Source organism: Diplotaxodon limnothrissa, linkage group LG3, assembly GCF_057381915.1.
Source record: "Diplotaxodon limnothrissa isolate DT_005_m linkage group LG3, D_limnothrissa_male_GT1.1, whole genome shotgun sequence".
Taxonomy (NCBI): domain Eukaryota; kingdom Metazoa; phylum Chordata; class Actinopteri; order Cichliformes; family Cichlidae; genus Diplotaxodon; species Diplotaxodon limnothrissa.
Window position 1 is genome coordinate 54430341 of NC_140598.1, and position 21727 is coordinate 54452067.

General features: G+C 40.9%; 1 protein-coding gene across 3 annotated transcripts in view; it reads right to left on the bottom strand.

Annotated features, from left to right (window-relative positions):
* Positions 1-21727, bottom strand: part of LOC146636606 (regulator of G protein signaling 12-like) — a 42224-nt gene that overhangs the window by 17657 nt on the left and 2840 nt on the right. For 2 of the 3 annotated variants that reach the window (XM_085350933.1, XM_085350934.1), the window contains exons 2-3: positions 20736-20828; positions 2007-2028 (exon numbers count right to left, since the gene is read on the bottom strand). In XM_085350933.1, coding sequence (XP_085207059.1) covers positions 2007-2028; positions 20736-20828 — 115 coding nt within the window. Of the gene's footprint in view, positions 1-148; positions 182-2006; positions 2029-20735; positions 20829-21727 lie in introns of all 3 variants that reach the window. The other variant, XM_085350932.1, reaches the window with a different exon arrangement.

A 21727-nucleotide genomic window follows, 5' to 3' on the forward strand; every position in this document is an offset into this window, starting at 1 on the left:
ACGAGGGAGCAGCAGAAAGAGAGTGCAGAGGATAAAAAGGAGGAAAGAAAGGCGACACAGCTGATTACAGGGAAGGCCACAGGGAAGTGTGGGTGACAATACAGGAGCTGGTACAAAGCTAAAGTGGTGGCCTCAGCCTACACAGTACCTGCTATCATGGCGGCAGATGGCCACTTTAGAGCTGTGAGCAGATCGAGTGAGGAGCGCACAGTAAAAACAAAAAGAACAAAAAGGGTCTCAGCCAAATTGGTTACACATACACGGTTGTCATTCTGTGGAAAGTCAATTCGCTGGCGCAGGCAACTGAAATTAAGCGGTTGTTTTTACATTTCAGAAAGGAATGGTAGCAGGGGCAAGTAAGGTGTAGTACTGCATATCTTTATCTTGCCAATCCACCTGCATGAGTGGGCTAGATCTGCAAACAAAATAAAAGAACTCTAAATAGCAGATGACATCACTGACTGTGAGTAAGGCTGCGTTCTATTTACCTCGGGTAGTGACATCACTCCCAAGTTGAGCACATTCCAGTAGCTGGAATGTGTCGGAAAACCGAGGATTTATTTTGCTCCTTGGCGAGGTGGAACACTTCTAGCAAAACCATGCAGTACTTTTTTTTTTTGTTGCACTTAAAAACTGTGCTTTCACAGGTCAGTCTGCATGTAGCTTATTTGTCGAGTCACAAATACACAACAGTGGTAGCACTGACTGCAAACGTACAAATAGTACAGCAGCACAAACTGCTTTACCAATGTTTAAAAGCACAGCCGCCATCTTGGATTGTTAAGTCGGGCTCAATGGTGCCGCTCTGATGGGTCATTCCAAAATAAGCTGGAAGTTCTCAGTTGGAATCTGAATGTGGAACACCGCCTGAATTTGTTAAGTCAGGGCAGCACCACCCACGGCTAGCTAACAATCTAAGATAGTAGCAGTGAATGTAAACAGTAGTAAACCCGTAAAACCTTTAATCCTTTCTGCCACTGTTGTGTATTTGTGACTCACTAAATTTGCCATATGCAGACCACTGAAAAGTCTCTATCCAAGGACGTGCTGTTTTTAAGCACACAAAAACAAGTACTGTGCTGTATTGTTAGCAATACCAGGCTCTGTGGTGCTAAGAACCAAAACAAATGTTTTTTTTTCCTTTTTCTTTTTTTTTAACATTACATTACAACTGGAACAAGCTAACTGGGGAGTGGTGTCACTCATGGGTTCCTAGGTGTCTGGAATGGAGGTATGACTTTCTGAGTTGGAAGTCCCACTTGAGGCTGTTGCTCCCATTAAAAATTCTGACTGGGAACTCGGAAATTCCCATTTCAAATGGAAAGAAACATAAGGTGGCCTCTGTATGACCTTCCAAGCCTACACCACATCCTAGTTAAAGTAGATGTCCAATTAAAATTAGACTAGTTTTCCATAAATTATGAGTAAACATATTTCTTTTAACAGTACGGTCAAATTAGTCCTGGTTTGAGGTTTTCTGACAAGCTATTTGTTTGGACTTGGCTTATTGTATTAGGACTGAGGGCCTATGTTTACTACACTGTTGGCTGCTCAGCTAATGAGACAGCTTTAGAAAGCAAACAGCCGTGCATGTCTGATCCACATCAACTGTGAAAGAAGCGGAGCTGCACTCCTCAACACAGCCTCGGTCAGCCTGTTAGCAAGCGCTGTTAAAACTGCTATGAAAGGGAAGACCAGACAGCATCCAAGCTTAGCCATGAAAGCAACCCAACCACGCTGGGTAAACAACATTTGTTAACGAGGCATGCTGCCTACAGCGAATACATCATGCTTGCTAAAAGACTTTTTATTAGGTCACTTTATTGAGCAGCTACAAAGTTCTGTGTTGAGGGCGGAATATAAAATGAGAAATAAAAAAGCAACAAAAATGAACCAAACGATGAATGCTGAAAAGACTTCAGTTTTAAGATTGTAAATATTCATAAGCACACAGATTGAATTCCTCTCCACACTCTCATAAAAAAAAAAAAAAGAGTTGCACTTACCACCATCTGATGAAGCAGCAGACTGGAAGAGAACAAAGAGAGACATGAGTGAGAAGTTGCCCTCGTGACCTCCTGCGCAGACACAAGAGGCTGAATGCTGTGCTGGTAGCACTGTCCATTCAGGCATCCCTGTGAGCTGTGTGTCCTCCTGGTTTGTAAGTAAAACTGAGTGTGCTGCTTGGAAAGGGTTGGACCTTGGGGGGGCTTACACAATTACTTTATGTGGGTGGCTCTCGACCCGTACCATGGACAGCTGTTCACACCTCCACACTGGTACCCCACCCACAGCTCTGAACTAACGTGCGCATTCCTGCTAACTGAAGTCACAGGATCAGGAGTCATCAAGGCAGACTAGTTAACGATGAGCTTTTCACTTGTTAATTCGGAGAGTTGCAGTTTTATGCATGTGTAGATGTCCCTAAGAAAGGCAAATGACATGAGCTCCCCTACTGGGCACGGACGTCTTTTTAGAAGTTTATGTAGAGCTGCAGGAATTAACCCATACACTGAAAGCAGACTGAGAGAAATTATCATTAGGAATCCCCAGCTGATTACTGGTTTGACTGACTATCTTCACATTTTCAGCTGAGACAAAGCAAGATGAATTGATTGGGATAAATAATATGTGGATTAATTCACAATGGAAATCATTTGTACTCAGAGCCCTAATTGGAGTGTAATTACAGCCAGAGAATAAGGCTCAATAAAAACACCACCCATGTCTGAGCTTAACATGGATAAGTGAATATTAACTTGGCAATACTTCAATTTAAAATCACTGCCTCAGCGTTAGGCTTGTGTAAACCCCACTAATAAAGAAAGATTTAACGTGCAAACTGGAGAGCCACAGCATAAATATATATTTACATGCAGGGGAGGATATGAGAGGCAGAATCTTAGGGCTTTGTCCAAGAAAACTCCAAAAAAAGAAGGAAAAAAAGTGTGCGTTGGAGGATTCATCTGAAAAGGAGGCACTATTTCCAGAGGAGTGTTTTCTGAGCTGCCACTTCAAAGTGTGAATACTCAGAGCTGATAAATACGACTAAACAAGGCTCTCATTGCCACGCTCCAGCTTTGGTTTCAGCAGCAAATAGACTTTGTGCTTTGGTACACTCACGTAATTCTGTATTGTGGAGCTGTAATATCATAAGAGGAATGACATAAACAACGAAAACAATGAACATCGACTGTTTTTGTCCCCCCGCTCTGATTTTACTCATTATATAAACTCTTATTTTTCAATTAGGAGCTTTAAATCAGTCAGCTTCAGCACAACCTCAGATGGCAGCCTATTCACTTTATGCACAAAGACTAGGGGGATCGGTCATGCTCACCGACGTGACGGCTTGTTTCCATTTTGGGAATGACCACATGTAAAAGCTCTATCAGACATAGACCGCTAAACCACTAATTGTCCATCACAGCCTTCTTTACAACTCTGCTGCTGCTGAGTCCAACCCCTATATCGTCAACACCCAAAAAAGCCACCCCTTCTGTGGTGGCTCGCATGTGTACAGTAATCATGGGTGGGTAGGATGAGGACCAACGTGAAGCCAAAACAGAAGAAAGAGAGAAAAGAGAGAACACCCACTCCATCTGTCTGTTCCTATGGGTCTAAAAACAGCTAAACCTCAAACCTTAAATATATAGTGCACCACAGCTGGAGTCCAGTTTAAGAAAAAAAGGTGGGAAAACCCCCCCAAAAAAACTGTGACGTGAATTTTGGTTTGGACCAAACAAAAGGTTAAATACTGAAAAGAGCATTTTAGCTATTCTCGGTGCTTCAATACTCACATCTATATGGATGACAAATTAGATAACTATCCATGTTGTGCAAGAGCAGAAATTACACAAAAAGTGGGAGAGCAGCGATAAATCACTCGCTTGTGACATTTGTTGCAATCTCCTGGTTCCAACCACAATCATGACAGATTTATCCTAGTGACAGAAAAGTCTTAAATGTCTTAAAGCACCCAAATAAACTCAAATGTTGCAAAACCCTAATTATTTGATCTTATCCGACTAACAGCCACATGATAAATTATTATCCAATTTAATTAAAATTCATGTCATATTTTGAAATGGAACAGCGAGTTATCAAAATAAAGACGTTTCCAAGGCCCAAGGCAGTGGGTTCAAATGTCTTGTTTTGTCTATGCGATCGTCCCAAAAATACACAGACTGCATCACTGTGCCATAACCACCTTCAACCACCAAACGTTCATCAGCAAAGTTGAACATTTAGCCACATTTTGATCGTCTGAAAACCGGATGTGACGAGCGAGGAGGAGAGTAACTCACTGAGAAGTCGAAGGACTCTCTGTTCTTTACGCAGTTCTTACATCGGTGATTTGGGGGTTAGCTGTGGCTCACGAGGTCGAAAGGTCCCAGACAGCGAACTTTAAACCGAGATAGCAATTATTTTTGCATGCATGCCTCTATGTTAAGTCTTGATTATACGCTGTTGCCGGCACGAACAGACACCACAACCTGATTAGTCATACTTATTATACGTCTTTGAGGTCGAAGCATTGTAATGTAAAGTCCACGTGGTCAAACGGACATCCACAGGAACCTCAGGCTCACAGTGTGATGACGAAGTTTGTGTCACTCGGACCCAAACAGACCAAATCGGACTTGTGGTCACTTAAAGTATAACAAAGACATAAATGGGTCCCTGTCAATTTACTTTCCTACCCCTTTTAATCACACAGCAGTTCCACCCTACAGCATACTCTGCTTTACGCTCAGTTTTATTGTAAATAGGAGTGCACTTTACTTGATACAGCTTAGTGTTAATGTGCTATGAGTGGCAACTAATTATTGACAACATAAACTGTTCAGGAAAGTGCTTACTGATGTTACACATATGCAAGCAATTGTGTCATTTTTCCACACATGTATTTCCAATTTTTATACAACTGCACTTCTTATTGCAAGCTGAAGAGTCACCCCCCTGCTGGCCATTAGAACTTATGAAGGTTTGCACTGGTCTCATTTTACAGACTCGGAAGCTCATGTCATCAATTTTCATGTCATCTAGAGCCTGACTGATATAGAATTTTTAAGACACATACCGATATTTGGTGGTTTAAAACTGCTATATACTGGCTGATATTTGTTTTTCTTTCAGACACTTGAAACATCAAAGGATTTTCCCAAAATTTGGATGTTTAGCTGATTACTTATATACACTCTCTGCTCAACTCACCTCAGATCATGGGTTTTTGCAGCATTCTTTTAACAGGGAAGGTGCAGAGTGTTCTCTGGTGGGCAGACTATGCAACTATGTATAACACGATTGAAAGATATTTTTTCTCAATCTCTTCAGTGGAGTTGTAATCTCATCCATGGGTTCACCAAATATGTGGCTGTTCAGCTTGTTCCTCTTTTTAAATATAATGATTTCTGCAGAAGTGGTTCCATACATGAATAAACTAACTTATTATCTAAAAGCTTTTTGTCAAATACAAAGACACATGTACAAATGTGTACTTCTAAAAGTTGGCAAGATAAGAAGCCAAAATGATATCTGCTGCTGGAGTTAGACCACACACAAGCACACATGTCAGTGTGTTGTGTTTTTCCAACTCATTATTGCTTCCTTGCCCACAAGTCTCTAACAATGAGGCCAAAGTGATGACCCTGGCACCTCTAGTCAGTAACACCTCCTTCCTCTGTTGACACCTCTGGTGACAAGCAAGAGCACTGTGGGTGGCGCAGTAGCACTGCAGGCCCTCTTTGATCCCTTTTATAGAGTCAAAAGTGAAAATACCCCATTTCCCAAATGGAATTCCCCTAAAAAGCTGCAAGTCTGTCAACCAAATGGCCAATATCACAACTGAAGTCATGGCGAGCTTGCTGGCTCTAAACAAAGCACGATCTGGCTCTCCAGCTGGAAACCACTCTTTCAGCTTTACTCGGGTACAGTCCCCCACGCCATACAGTCTGGCATCTCAAGACACCACATGCTGAAGGAACGTAGAGGATCACACCGACAGATCTTTGTTTGTGATCTACCACAACTGAAACTTTTATCAGTGTGAAATGGTTGAAGGACCAACTCCATTAATACCTAGTTAATCACACTCGCTATCACCTCTCACAGAGTGTGTTTCACATGTTTAAAAAGTGACTTCTTTTATCTTTTGAGCTTGTTTAGGCACGTCTCTGCCCTCAAAAAGTTAGGTCGAGACGTTGCCTTTCCAGAAATCCCTCACACTTCTGTACAAAAAGCCTGGTCTAAACTTTAACACAAATAATGGCCGATTCCAGCACTCCACAAAACAAAACAGCCGACAAGTCCCTGCCGCTTCAAACAGCTGTTCTGACTGAGAGAGTGAGAAGAGCGACAAAGAGGGAGATTAATGACAAAAACAGCTGAGTGAACACAAGTAGTCTCCTCATTTCACACAGGAGAGGAAGAGGAGAGGAAGAGGAGATTCAGCCGGCAAGCCACTGTTTACTTACAGTGTTGAAGTTCCAAGTCCTCTTGAAGGAAAGTCTCTTTTTGAGACTCATTGTTCCCTAGTCTGCAACACCAGCGGCACGCAGACAAAATATGTGTGTGTGTGTGTGTGTGAACGCATACCTGAACATTCCCCACCCAAAACTTTGCAAAGCATGTTTGTACAAGTTGCGAAGAGGGAATAAGGGAGGGAGGATGAGGAAGAAATCTGACAAGGTACTGGAGGGAGGGAGAGAGAGAGAAAGCGAGAGAAAGAAGGTGTGTGTGTGTGTGGGGGGGGGGGGGGGGGGGGGGGGGGTGCAAAAAGAGGAAAGAAAGATTTCCTTACTCTGCAGCTGTTGCTACGGCAACCCGCTTGACAATACATACAGCCTCTGCCACAGTGGCATGAAGGAATCAGATGAATTAACCCCCTTTTATTCCCCTTGCAAAAACGCGCGCTCGCTATGTGAAAACCACACCGGCCTTCCCCCCTCTTTTGTTTCCAGCTGGGGCACTACTCCCTCTCGCTCCCTCTCGCTCCCTCTCTCAATTCACTCAAGAAAAAAAAAAAAGAGAGAGAGAGAGACAAGAATGACCCAGTCAGCTAAAATTGAGACCATATGAATTTTGTTTAATCAAAATAAAAGTTTGTAGTCCACAAGCCAAATCCTGAGCTTCATTATCCGCTGTCACAGAGCGCTATTCTTAAACTCCAAATGGCAGCCGTGTCAACTGGCGTTTTTCTGCTGGCTATTAAAGCTCATGTACCAGAAAAAGATTTTTTTTTCCCCTTTCAAATCTGGCATCACTCCTCTCTGCTCTGCTGCAACACTGTGCCTCCACATAACTGGCAAATCTCTACAATCAACATGTCGACTGTTTTTAGACCCGCTATTATTCTTAAAGCAGGGGTTGCTCATTCTGAGGTTTTCCTGTGGCAAATGACCAAGCATTCGTCGGACTTAATAGACACTGTATCTCATCCACTCATTTCAGCAAAATTAACAGCTTGGTTTGCATGGTAGATTTCTCCCATTTATTAAATCTCCGCATGCTCGATCGCTTTGGAAGTTAAACATCTCATTTGAATGGCTGTGCTGATTATTTGGGGGTGGGGTTAGGGGTGGTAGTGGCATTCTTGTGGCTATCTGGAGTGGGTGTGCGCTCATGTATGTAAATGCATTTAAAAACAAATAGAAATGAGGGAAAGAAATTGCCGAGTATTGTTTCAAATACACTAGAATGCACATCTTTGGACAGTTTCTCCTTGCAGGCTCTCACATATATACACATATATCACTTCCTGTAGTATCAAAACCTGAGTTGTGCGTTTTAACCTGCACACACCCGGCATGGTTTTTTTTAAAAAGTTTCAGAAGTAGTCAAACTCAGGTTTGACATGCTGTCAGACAGGGAGCTTAAGGCCGTCTTAGTAGATGTTCAGACTAAAGCAAACCTACTCAATGTGACAGTCTGCTACGAGAAAAAACAACAACAACATAGCAGTACCTGTTGCCCATAGCTGCTTTATGCTGTGCAAAAAGCTCCTTCTTCTGCATTTTAAATCTTTTTCAGGCATCTTGAGGCAGGAAATAAAAAGCAGCACATGTTGATGAATCTGCTTTGAGATCATGCACATCTTCAGCTGCGTTTATTAACTCAAATGCAAATGAAACTACCCCATTTACCCCATTCAGTGCCACACGCACCAGGCTGGTATGTTATTATCAATCCTGCGTTTCATTGTGTTTAAAGTGCAAATCCCGGAAAATCTGTGTATCCATTTGTTGAGTTGTTGTTTCAAAGCAGTCACTGCCTTAACAGGCTTAGAGTGAATTTATTTAATCACAAACCCTACAATTTATATCCCGTTTCACCCAGGCTTTTAGCACCTGGTACTGTGAACCGATGCAGCAGAAAAACACCCACGCAGTGCATGCCTCCAAGACCTACCAATTTGCTCCAAACTAATCCACAAGGAATTCGCACCTTCATTTATCTCTTCATTTATCTAAGAGAAACACCCTCTCGCTGTAAGTTGTAGCAAAACACTTACACGTAATGTCATTTAGTTAAGTTTTTTGTAAATATGGTCCTTTTTTTCCTGCCAGAGCTTGCTACGTAAAGCCCTCTGCATTAATGAAGTTGTCTTCCTGAAGTGAATGTGGGAACTACATTTACTGGTCTGAACAAAGCCTTACATCATCTGGTGTGCACTTCACACTTCCCAAAGAAACAAACAAACTGTGCTTTAGACTGGATCTTTTGAAAGGATTCTGCACAAAAAATAAATAAATCTTGCAACAGTGTCTGCCCGTAATTTAATAAATCTGTTTACTAGAGCTTGCTTTTATCCAGAAATTTAAAGAAAAAAGGGAGATGTATAAGACAAGCCGCTCACAGGTGAAAATTGTTATGATTTTAGACTGGGCTGACATAGCTCCAGGAACGTCTCAAACAACTAAGATTTGGGCTGTAAGTTTTGAGCACAATAATCTCTCTGTATACTTCAGTGCCATGATGGTGGGGACACAAAACCCAACCTCAGGATATCACAAGCTAGTGTAGTCCTTGTGTCCTTGTGTCGGTCCCAAATCCGGATAAATGGAAGGCTTTCGTCAGGAAGGGCATCTGGTGTAAAAAACTGAGCCAAATCAAATATGCGGATCCATCCGCTATGGTAACCCCACGGGAAATAACAGAGCAGATGAAAGTACCTTCTTGTACTTTACACTGTAGCGCAGAACTAAAAGGCTCAATGTGTACGCTTTCATGTAAAGCCACGCTGATATGTCAGCTGGAGAGGGTTTGTCTATCTTACTGATGTCAGCATTTGTGCTTGCTCTTTAGTTTTACAAAACATAATGTAAAAATTGTGGTATTACACATTTTATCCTGCAGAGCTGTTCGATGAATTTAGAAACCAACATAAAAGTGCCATCTGTATGAAGTGTTCTGGCATTGTTTTTACAACTCTTTGTCAGTTCATCTTACTTTAAATTTACTCTTATTTTTTGTTTGTTTTTGGAAGGATAGAACTAGAAACTGTATAATATGGACGTAGGCAGCGTGAAAATGGTTTATCGGACTTTTTTTTAATGTCTTGAGTTTGGTATTCTGGCTGCTGTTTTAAACCAAGCAAGTGCTGGATAACATAAAATCACCCAAAACTATAAGTTTCATTCTGTATTCAGGAAATCTTAAAAGTAGCGATTGAAACCATAAACTAAGTGAGTCAACCTTTGCTAGCCAGTATAAATAATGCTTATAGCGCCTTCCCTCATTCATCGTTACTAGCAGTGGGACATTAGATTGCAATGTCTCAAAGAAATGATGACATATGACATTTACATACATTTACAAACAAAAACAAATACTGAACATTTGAGTAACATCACCAGCTACTAGCATCTCTCCTCATCATGTGCCTTCATAGCCGGATTTGAGTCGACATTGTGTTTTTGACTCAGCTGGTGAAAACATTTTACAGTTTACTTTTTGCAGAGTATAGTTTATTATTTAAGGTTATTTAAGCTGCCTTTTTTTCAGTCCTAAATTGTCACCGGAGGCTGACAAAGGCCTCTCATTCTCAGACATGTCTGGGCTTGTCTCATTGTTGTGGGCACTAGCAAACATAAATGCGTGACATTGATTTATCATTGATGTCATGATATGAGATTTTTATATTACCTAGAAATTTATGGTGTGACATGAGGCTGCCCTAGTTGTTGCCTTATTTGACTGAAATGTATGAACTTCCATTCTTCTTAAATAAATGTACATTATTGGGCAAGTGAAACCCCAAACAACAAACTACTTAACAAATACAAAATCCGATTTAAACATTTGGTATGTGTAGCTAGTTAGGAATCCTTATAATATGGTCTAAACATAATCTTGCTTTGTTATTACAGCAAGCCATAGAGTGTTCTCTGGTGTACAAATGGAATGTCAATACTCATAATCTGGTTAAAGGCTGCGTCTCCCATCTCTTTTTTTTTACATTTTTAACTTTAGAATTTGTCCATCATAAATACAGATACCCATCTATCGCCAAACAGTTTCAGGTTCCTTTTTTGTACCCATAGGTAGATTTGTTCTGCAGTCGTCATTTATCTATCCTCACATGGACACTCTCAATACAACCACAACAGACAACAATTACACATATTACAAAATGGCTAATATCGACCACTATATTGGCATGTCAATATATCATTATGGTTCTAGAAGAGACCACAATGTTTCAACATAGGATGAAGTTGATCACTCATTTTGCATTTTCATCTAAGTGGACAAGAACTTAACAGAGCCACCAGATTCTCTCATTGTCGTGAGAGCAAATACAGTATAAGAGTACAAGAATATCTGCACATAGAGAGATATCAGGAACTTTTTTGCTCCCTAGAAATCAGCAGTGGCATGAAAAAAAACAATATAAGTGGGACTCTATTTTAAAGCAAGGATAAAATCTGTCATGCAGTAATTAGAAGCTATTTTTGGTGCAGAGCTGAGTCATCCATAGCTCCTGTCACAAAGGACACAGAACAGCCCTCCTCAGCCCTCTAGGTCTACTCCTGCCCTTTGACCTCCCTCGGGCGGAAAACCTTCTGCGTCCAGGTGAGCACGTCTCAGCACACAACAAGAGCAAAGCATGTTAAAATGCCTTGAGAAAGAGCTTTTTTCTGTTCTTTGCTTCAGCATTCACAGCTGAAGAAGCCGTCTGCTGCCACAAAGTGAATAGGTTTTGTGTGAGTGCTGAGCCTCTACTTAATTCAATCAACACACGAAAGATTTCTAGACAGGCTTTACAACAGCAATAAGTGCTGCTTGTCACAAGACTAATTGCATGGTAAGTTCTCAAACAACCAATCCTGACCCAAGACGGAAAATAATCTAGGCCTGCTATCTGTGGCTGCCGACAAACTATTCCCTGAAAATAACATCAGAAAGCGCCTTGCATGAAGGCAACTTCCTTTTGAGGGAGGGAGGTTGAGGGTGCGGCAGCTGATAAGAGGGAAGACACATCTCTTTTCCAAACATGCAAGGAGTGTAGGGAGACAAGGAAAGGGACTGATTTGGAAAATTATGAAACTCCTGACAGGCAACACTGTGTTTGATTTTTAGAGGATCCAATGTTTTTACTGTGATAATCTTATTTGTCACGACAAATCTGCAAGGCCGTCCTATCAAATTAGCGAGGATCTGATGAGGTCAGCATGGTTATGTGATGCAAAAGGGGCAGGAATGGGAAAAACACGAACACAATGACCGTCTCGTAAGATCTGGTATCGCTGTTATGTCTGTGGTTCAAGGATTGTGAAACCACACTCAGACCCTTCGGAGAAGAAGATATTTGATGACTTGTACAGAGCAAACAGTCATATTTGTGACTTAATGTCATGCACTGTTGAGTAATGCTGTTTGCCATAATAGGCCCAGAAATGAAGGCTGGACTGGTGATCCAACTGAGCTTCACATGTTCTTGGTTAGTTTTGATTTTACAGTGACAGTTTTGAAACTTGTTGATTCTTGCATGACGTTAGAAGGCATGTGACATCGCTAAAAAACACTGCTCAAACCATTCAGCATTTGAATTTGACAAAAATAAAATGTTTTTTGGTTTTCCTCCCCACTATTTCTAGATATAAACTTGGCAAAACCATTACAGCAAAAGGTCTCTGTTAATGTGTAATTATTCCATTATACTGACAGAGGAGTGGAAAAGAATAAAAGCATCGTCTTTTTGATCAAGACTGTTATCTCATCTCGCCATCTGCTTATTCCACAGAAATAATTTAGATTAAAACACAAAACAAAAACATACATGGAAAAAAAACTTGCTGAAGATACTGTAAATGTCATTTAGAAATTTTGATCTAAGCTTGTTGTGTTATTCATGCATACAAAGATCACTTCATCCTCCAGCGTGAGTAGGAAGCCAACATTTCCATTGTGCTACTGACCTCTGGGAAGTTTAAGTGACACGATTTCTTATTTAAACAGATAACAATCCATAACAGTATAATGCTGCTGAAATGTCACATGTCTGGCCTTTGGCTATTAGCCACATGAAGGGTCCACTTAGTTTCCATTTAGTAAACAAATTATCTCTTCAAAGACTTGTATGAGTGATTTACATGGAAGAGACCGTCAGTACGCTGCCTTTCATCTCTTAATCCCAATGATCAGCAGTAATCTATTGCCTGTTCCTCAATAATTACAGGTTAGTCAGAGCAGATGGGTAAAGCTCTGCTTCTGTCTGGATTAAACTGGCATTTGTATGATTTGTGTGGTGCGACTCGTGTGCTTGTGCGCTTGTTGCTATTTTTTAAAAAGCTGAAAGGTACTTCTAGCATTCCTATAAATTGATGTGTTTACTCTACTGCTTTGCTTTTGCTTTACTCATTGGATGGTCAGAATTGTGTTGTCAGATCAGTTCTCACTACTGAAATTACTGTTTGATTTAGACACGAGGCCTTTAAACCAAACAGACACACAATTGCAATGAAAGCAATGACCTGTTTTATTCTTAACCATTAGATCATCAACTGGCTTATACTCGAGATAAATACAGTTCCATGCATGACATTGCATTCTCATATTCAGAGCTACTGTGTAATGATGAAAATGTAATAAAATTAATTACACAGGTTGCCATCATGTGTGAAAATGGTCTGACCACCAAGCCTAAAAGCATACATGAAAACATGACTTCAACTCTATTTGTTGTAAAGTAACACAGTGTTAAAGCAGGGCCGCATACAAAATAAGCAACAAATGAGAAGCCTTTCGATTTACAATTCACAGCTGAACTCCACAAAAACAGAACAACTTCAGAGAAGGCAACCAAAACCAGTGATCAGGACCTTTCCCACAGCAGTTTATTATCACAGTGAAAGGGCTGTGTACACATGAGCCTGGAGGGCTGGAGGTGAGTAAACCACATAAGACGCGACCACACCCTCCTGCTGCTCCCTTTCTTTTCCACAAAAAGAAAGAAAGAAAGAAAAACCACCAGAAATGGACTTTCCAACCTGAAACCAGACACCTATAATTAGCTCACAGTCCCTTCAGTTTTTTACCAAACGAATTTTTTTTTTAAAGTTTTCTGAAAAGTCTGGGTGTATGGCTACATTTGTTTTATGACGATAAGATTATACTAATACTATTTGCCATCTGGAAATGTAACAAGGCCATATGTTGCAGAATACAAGAAGTAGCATAATTCTTTACTTCCTCTTTAAGTCCTACTGACCTTAAACCCCTCTGTCTAATCCCTTTGGTCATGCTGGGAACCCAAAGCCACTTTAGTGAAATGGGAAAGAAGTGAAGGCAAGTTGGTCCAATGTTTATCACTCAGGCCTAAGATGTCCTGTAGATTGTAAGGATGTATGGTAAAGCTCACAATGTAAAATTACAAATAGGTCAGACAGTTATTTCTGTTTTGAAAACAATCAGTCAGCTTCTGTTTAAAGGTGACCTATAAAAACAATCACCATCATCATTTAACTGCAGCATCTACTGGAGCAGCTTTGCATGACTGCCAGTTCAAAATAATCCTTATTTATATTATACTGGGCCTTGATGCAGACATCATTGGAAGACTTTCTTCTGATTGGCTGCCCCTCCTAACTAGAAAAGCTGTGCTCTGAAGATGACTATATTAGGGATTTTCCCCTCTCTGTGACATCAGTGAGAGCCAAGAGTTGAAAAACTTTCTCAAACTGGGCATTTTATAGAGGCCTGAAGCCTGAGCTTTTGACTCACCGAGGTTACTTGTATGTACCCTGACCTAATTATTCAATACTCTGGCCATATTTAACTTGGGCATCCACCACTGCAACAATATACACATTTTAAAAAGGAAAACACTGAGAAAGGGTACAGTAAGTCAACTTTACTACACAATATGAGAATGATCTAGCACTACATAATTTGGCTAACCTTTTCTTTGAAACATCCTAACACATGTAGGTTGCAAACTGAGTAATAAGTGGTATTTTACACAGCCAAAAATAACAAGATCAGGCAATAACCAGGCTTTGGAAATACCACATTTGATGTTGACCAGAGAAAGATGATGTTAAAAAAAATGTTTAAGAGGTAAAGTCAGTGTTTAGGCTTCACCAGTGGGCCATGTTTATGACTCCCACAGTGTAATATCGACAAGACCTTGGCCTGGTTCTGCATCATCTTGCGCCAACACAAGGCCAAAAAGATGCCAACAATATTAACTTTCCAAGCCTGTCTGCAGCCTTGCTCAACGTCTCATACGGGAAGTAAACATGCCCCGGCATTATCTGAGCTTCATGCGAGAGGTAAAAAGCTGAACACAACGAGCAGTCCACTGTACACCAGACATGTTTCAACTGTTACCAAGGAGGTTAAAAAAAGTCTGGCAGCTCTAGAGTCGTTCCTCATTGAATAACCTCCACACCCTTGGCAGTAGGTTCCTTTTCAGTGAAGCAGATAAGTATAATAATAGTAATAGTGAGCGAGGTAAACAGAGAGAGGGGAATGTATGAGCTTCAGAGCGTTCTGATTCACGCATACAAAATCAACAGGCATTGATGAAGGGCTGTGTGGTTAACTAAAAAAACAATTTTTTAAAACTCCCATAGTCTCAAATGTCGCTAAGTGATGTTGGTATGACAACAGCCAAGAGTGGAGCAGCAGTACGCCTGCATTTAGAGATGGTGAGGCAGCGGGTATTTTCCGTGGTTACAGTTGGGTCAAACAGCAAAGTCAGCAACCGCAGCCACATCTGTTCAGCTGGTTAAAGGCCGCTGCATATTCCAACACAGAGCAGCTGGACAGCAAAATAACTTTTATTGTGTTAATGCACCATTTTTGTTTGCTGGCTTTGTGTGTGTGTGTGTGTGTGTGTGTGTGTGTGTGTGTGTGTGTGTGTGTGTGTGTGTGTGTGTAGCCTAAGGACAAATATCGTGAGCACAGCTGTCCACCCACTCTAACAGAGCTGGCCATGTGATGTCAGAGACATAAAAGTGTGTCGTGTTCTCCTTACACTACTGCTAATTCACAGGAAGATTCGATACCTGCTCATCTTCTCAAGTCCCAACATCCGCATTAAAAAATAATAACCAAAAAAATAGGGCACAAATTTACATAATGAAGTATGGCATCTATGACTAAATCACTAGTCATTAAAGCTTAGTTTCATGTATGATTCCACATTACCAAAGAAAGTAGTTGTGAAATGTGTTAGGAAAGATATGTTATAGAGATGGCTGGTGAATCAAACACGAAGACATGCCTGCACAAAGCAAATAAGGGCAAGGTAAAACCACAGGCAACCATTTCAAGTTCAGACTAAACTGTGGTTGTTAGATGACTCCCTCAGAATAAAAAGCTACAGAGAATTCACTGCCGATTTAATACCATCCGACAGCGACGACGCCGGATCTCAACGTCGCTTCAGCTAATCGAACTTCTCCCGGTGCTGCCGACTCGCTGCGGAAAGGGTCATTTCTCGGGGCAAGTGCAACAGAGCGCGCTTCATTGAAAAGGCCCCATGCAGTTTACAATAACAAGCCTCCGGGTCACTTAACAAAACTCTTTCAGTACGACATCTAATTTAAAGTCGTCGTGCATCCTGATCTAGACGCAATGCCACATTTTCCTGCATACAGCAGTGTAGTGTGTGTCACACAGCACATGGGAGTCTCAGCTGGCACTGGTCAAAACATTCCTCTGACAGACCACACAAGCTAACCACTGTATGCTGCTCAGAAAGCTACAACAGGAGCTACAAAGAGCCCAAAGAAGAAGTAACAGTGTGGCAGCCAAGACATCCCTAGTGTGAAAGATGAAGGTGCCATCACCAAATGGGCAAAAAAAAGCACGCGTGGCAGGATTTTTGTGACTTACGGAGTTGAGCGTTAAAGTTTGCTCCATGTATGGCGCTGTGTGCTTTGCCCGTCTTCAGCGCTACTCCACACGCCTGGTGTGTGTAAGAGAGTCCATCCGCTGGATCTCGCGCGGTGCGTGTGCGAGTCTGTGTTTGCAGTGCAGAGAGGCAGAGCTGAGCGAGGGAGGAGAGAGCGTGCAGAGGAGCCGAAAATCCTGACAGCCACTGAGAGTTCAAAAGCTCCCCCTCTCTTCCTCTCTCTTTTCTCTCTCTCTCTATCAATATCCCTCCCCTCGTTTTCTCTCTCCCTCCCTCTCTCGCTCTCTTTGCTGTGAATTCCTCCTCATTCCTTCTCTATTTACCTCCCTCTCCGTCTGTGTCTTCATGCCCTGTCTGGGTTTCTGCTACGCCCACAGCATACATCTCTTACCCACAATCATGTAAACAAAAGCCGCTAATGTTTCCACACCTAAAAGGAAAGGAGAGGGAGAAACTTCAGGCACGGAGCAAAGAGGCAAAAAATTTCCCCAGCAAATTTACCCGAATCAAACGGCACGCATTAACCATTAACGGCTCGCAGGAACAGATGTTCTCAAATGCCGCAACACCTCCGAACATAGTCAGATTGAGCACAGTCGCAGCAGCCAGCTAATGGTGTCATCTTTGCAAAGTTGAACACACTGTCGTCTGCTGAGCGTGGAGGGCGCAAAGCATCTGTTTGCAGCTGAGTGTGTGATGAGTGAGACACAGGCTTACAGCACCGGGGCAGTGGGATGTGGGGGGCTGTGTGTGGGTGTGTGGGGTGGTGGGGGTTTGCAGTGGGGCTCTGAATGAGAAATAATACAAGGATGTACAAAACAGGACGCTCTTCAGCACGAAGAAAAGCTTAGCATCGGAGTACTCTCTGAGGGAAAAGCAGCAGGGGCAAAAAAATGAATTACTACATACACAAGCACAGGGTTATATAGCAGTTTCTTCTTCTGGTGAAGAAGGAAGGCAAACACTGAAAAGCAACAATACTACTACTACTATGACATGTCAGAGCCGTGTGAGGAAAGATTCCAGAAGTATGCTCATTTCTGGCCACTGTGTCACCCATAGTTTCAGATTGTTATGGACACAAAATGCTACAAGAACGCATACAGAAGTTATCCATGAGGGGGAACTCGTAAAGAGCCTCACAGTGTCCTTGTGAGTCCAGATGCACTGAATGAGAGCTTATCGTGTGTTTTCTGAAAAGGCTTGTTATGAGAACAGTCCTTCACAACTATACACAAGTCAGAAAATCCTGCAGAAACCAAACACTTGGACAGGAGTTTCTCCCTGTATTAACCTGGACATCACATTTTGGGTTATTTAGACCAAAATACTCAATTTTGCTCTACAAGGGCCTTATTTCCACTTATGAAGACATTATACTGCTACTGTTCTATCAAGATTTTAAACAAATATCCTCATATGTGGCTCTAATTTTTCATAAAAACAAAAATAAGGCAAAAAAAAAAAAATCTGGTAATTCTTTGTTTTTACATTCATCGGGCCCCAATATGCCCAAATATCAAAGAGAAATTAAAAATGCATGCCGTAGAAGAGCTCGGATCTTAGGAGGTTAAAGAGTCTTCTGAGGTAAAGAGTTTACTACAGTGCATCAGCTTGCTGTGTCCATCATTTGTCACTTATTTTTGCTCTGAAGGGGACCACAACCTTCAAAGTAGGGGGGAAACAAGTCCTTAAATTTCACTTCATTCTTCAAAGATTCCCATGCTAAAAATCATTTCCTGAACAGGTCATTCTCCAAATCTGGTGCTTAAGAGGCACCACCCAATTCTGCATATGTGTAAGTCTATAAGAACCAAATTGGTGCCATTGGATGGCTTTAATTTGCTATGGGAGAACAGAGTTGCTTATAGAAAACCTGATATCTGGCCATGACTGCAAGATGAAAGCTTGTGAAATTAAAATCCAGAGCAGAGCCCGAGGTGCACACTGAAAAGTCTCTGAAAATCATAAATTCCCTAAACTCTTATTATTTGGAATGTATAGCAGTACCGTGACTTAATACTGCAGATTAAAAACAGATTTTATCACTGAAAATTTGAATTTGGGATTTTTGGAAATCACACACACCACATCATACTGACTAAAGAATAGTGATATCATACGGCTCGATCTGTGGAAGTGCATTAGTGCATGTGGCATGGGTAAAATACACATTTGTGAAGGCACCATTAATGCTGAACAATATATGCAGCTATATATCATCATATAGACATCTTATTAAAGGAGGGCCTATGCAAACCGCATTCTACATGTAGAAGCACAGCTCTGTAAAACAGAGTCTGGGTCTTAAACTGCCACCTGCTGAAAACATTTGGCACATTATGAAACAAAGACAAACAAACCCACAATACAGCAACCTGTTATGAAGCTCAGCTCTAATTTAAGCAAGGATGAGCAATATTTTTCTTTAAGCTACAGGCGTTAGTGTCATCAGTTGGAAATACTCACACTGATGTTAAAAGAATCGTTAAACTGTCCATTTTGTTTTATATTGTTGCACAGCACAAAAAATGAGCCCTATATTTCAAAACAAGCAAAGTTACATTTTTTCATTTCATTGTATTCCATTTTTCTGTCATTTTATAGTGTTCCTACATAGATTATATATAAAACATGGACACAGCCACCATAAGATTACCCATTAATTAGTGAAATCTCATTGTGATACTCACAACTCATTATTTTCACTGTGGCACTGCTGGTGTTTTGAAACCAGGAGTAATGGGCACGTAAATGTGAGTGCAAAACTGAGAAAAACTAACTACTTGAGACTGAAAAGCTGTTAGTCTGACTCTTAATTTACAAAATGAAACCTTGTTTTATTTGAAATCTCCTGAAACTAGCATTTAAGCAAATAGGCCCGCTGTCTGTTTTGAATGCAAGTTTAAAAGCTCTTTTACAATGGCTTCATTTTTCAGACAATGAAGCTATAGTTATCTTTTAGATAGCATGTAATTACTAACAGAAGTCATGTAGTACTCTTGTCTGTAGATAATCAACACTTAGTATCAAAACATATGCTGTATTTAACTGAGCCAACTGAGACTAGCCTAAGCCTGCCTCTCTTTGTTTGTGCCACTGCAGGTCCCACCAGCATAGAGATGATAAAACAAAGATATCAAAGATCTACAAAACAATGTAACAGATCAAACTAACGCTGAGAGACAAGGGGGGGAAGAGATTAGATAATTTCACAGACTGCTTCAAGCATGAGAACACCTACCTTTCTATTCAGCCAATGTTATTTTGTACAAGCAGAGTATATGACAGCTCAAAACATCCCCTTTTAAATTTAACAGCAGGCAGGAATAGACACCTCATAACAGCACTAGAGAAGAGATGTCTTAGTTGCTAGGGGTGATGGCATACTCAGAGGCAATTTTACTCTTGATTGATGCAAAGTAATTAGCTATTTCTGGTAAGTCATAAAAAGTAAACAATGAAACACACCGTTAGACCCACGCACGGTGAGGAAATCTTTGCACACGAGCCAACAAGAAGTTATGAAACAAAATAAAAATACACTTTTTAATTTTTTCAATTTTTTTTTTACTGGTAAAAGTTTGTAACCTCGCTTAAAAACAAAAGCTACTCAGATTCGTACATGTGAACATACAGTGAGGATTAGGAGATGAAGTGGGAGGTGGGGTATTATAATCTATAGCTGATTAAGAAAGTAGCTTAAGACATCTTGGGGTAAACATTTTATTATTATTAACAGTGCTCTTTAGTGTGTGTTGAGACATTCCTGAGAAGCAGATTTGTGGTGTGATGTTTTGAGTGCAATGTGGATCCTGCAAGTGTGCTCCTATGTGGACCCACAATACAGTCTGCCACTTTCTGGATCATTTTTGCGCCTGTTTGTGTGCATTCGGAACAATTACAAGACATAAGAGCACGTGTGTGTGTAGTTTTGTGAATATGAATCAGAATCAGTGTGCCTAAGTAATACGTGCATGCACAGACCCACTGCAGAAAGAGGGTTCCTCAGAAACATTAATATGAGAAAATGTGAGCATGATATTCCATCGTGCAGCAGCGCTCATTAGTGACACCAAACAAACAGGAACATGCCTCTAGCTTACACAAAGACCACTTTGTGAGCCATCCCTTGCAAACACAGAGTTCAAGGCAACGGAAATGTGAGGTTAAAAAAAAGAAGAGAAAAAAAGCTGAAGTGTAAAAGGGAGGGGGTATGGTTCAAACGTCCACATTAATGAGGTAATTTTTGTACATACAGGCCAACCAGAATGGGAAGGACAGAAGAGCATCCGAGCATTAAAATGAAAAAACACTTTCCATGTTTCAAATTCATAGCATAAAGGGTGAGGAAGGAAAAAGAACTTACGTCAAGGTCATCCAGTGATCGCGCCAGGCTGAGACGTTTGGCAGAACGACGTTTAGACGCACGAATAGCGCCTATACCCCAAAACCTGGAACCCTGAAGGCAAGAGTATTTAAAATCACCATTACTGATTTAACTTTTGAACACAAGACACTGTCTCTCCTAGAAAATCAAGTTACCAAACTACAACTTAGTAACTGTTAAACTACTGTCACTGACATCTATTTATCTACAGAAATTTTTTGCTATGACTGTCGGAGATAATGTCATAATTTTCAGAGAACTGAAGTGTTTGTGACACGTTTTTGCCCGGAGAGTCAAAGATAATGGAGTTACTCGCGGATAGGAGAAAATGAAAATGTAACAGTATAAGCAAAGTGAGAATTGAATTTGAGATGAGTTTGTTCAAACACATCTTTCTGGGAATCTAAAATGATCCGCGAGATCTGACAGATTTCTCTCCTGGTGCCTCTACATTCAGATATAATTGCACACTAATGTCACAGTCTCTCGGACTGCAGATGGAAACACAATCGCTAATATCTTAAAGATACTGCATTCTAACCAGCCACCGCATACTCTTGTGACTGGAGAGGTTTTGTGTCTATTGCTTGCAGATAATTACTGCTGCATGACATGGGCTCTACCCTGTAATTTGTCTGGCTTCCTGTTCAAGATAGTCTTTTTTTCTGATCTAATGCAAGCTGCTGGGAAAAGATGCAATCAAGCTCTGACTTGGAAACACAGGGCAATGCTTCTCTTAAAGAAATAAACTTAAAAAAAATATATCACATGAGATTATTCTGTAGCCAAACTTAATCTAAAGCCCGCTGCACGTGTCCCTGATTACAAAGTTATTTACAAACACAAGCTCGCCTACATGCTGACTAATTCGAGTCTGTTGCTTAGTGAAAAAGCCGACTTCAGAGATACTTTAGACGTGTAATTGTGGTTCTTGGAGCTCATGGATACACAGGGACATCTTGTGGACAAAG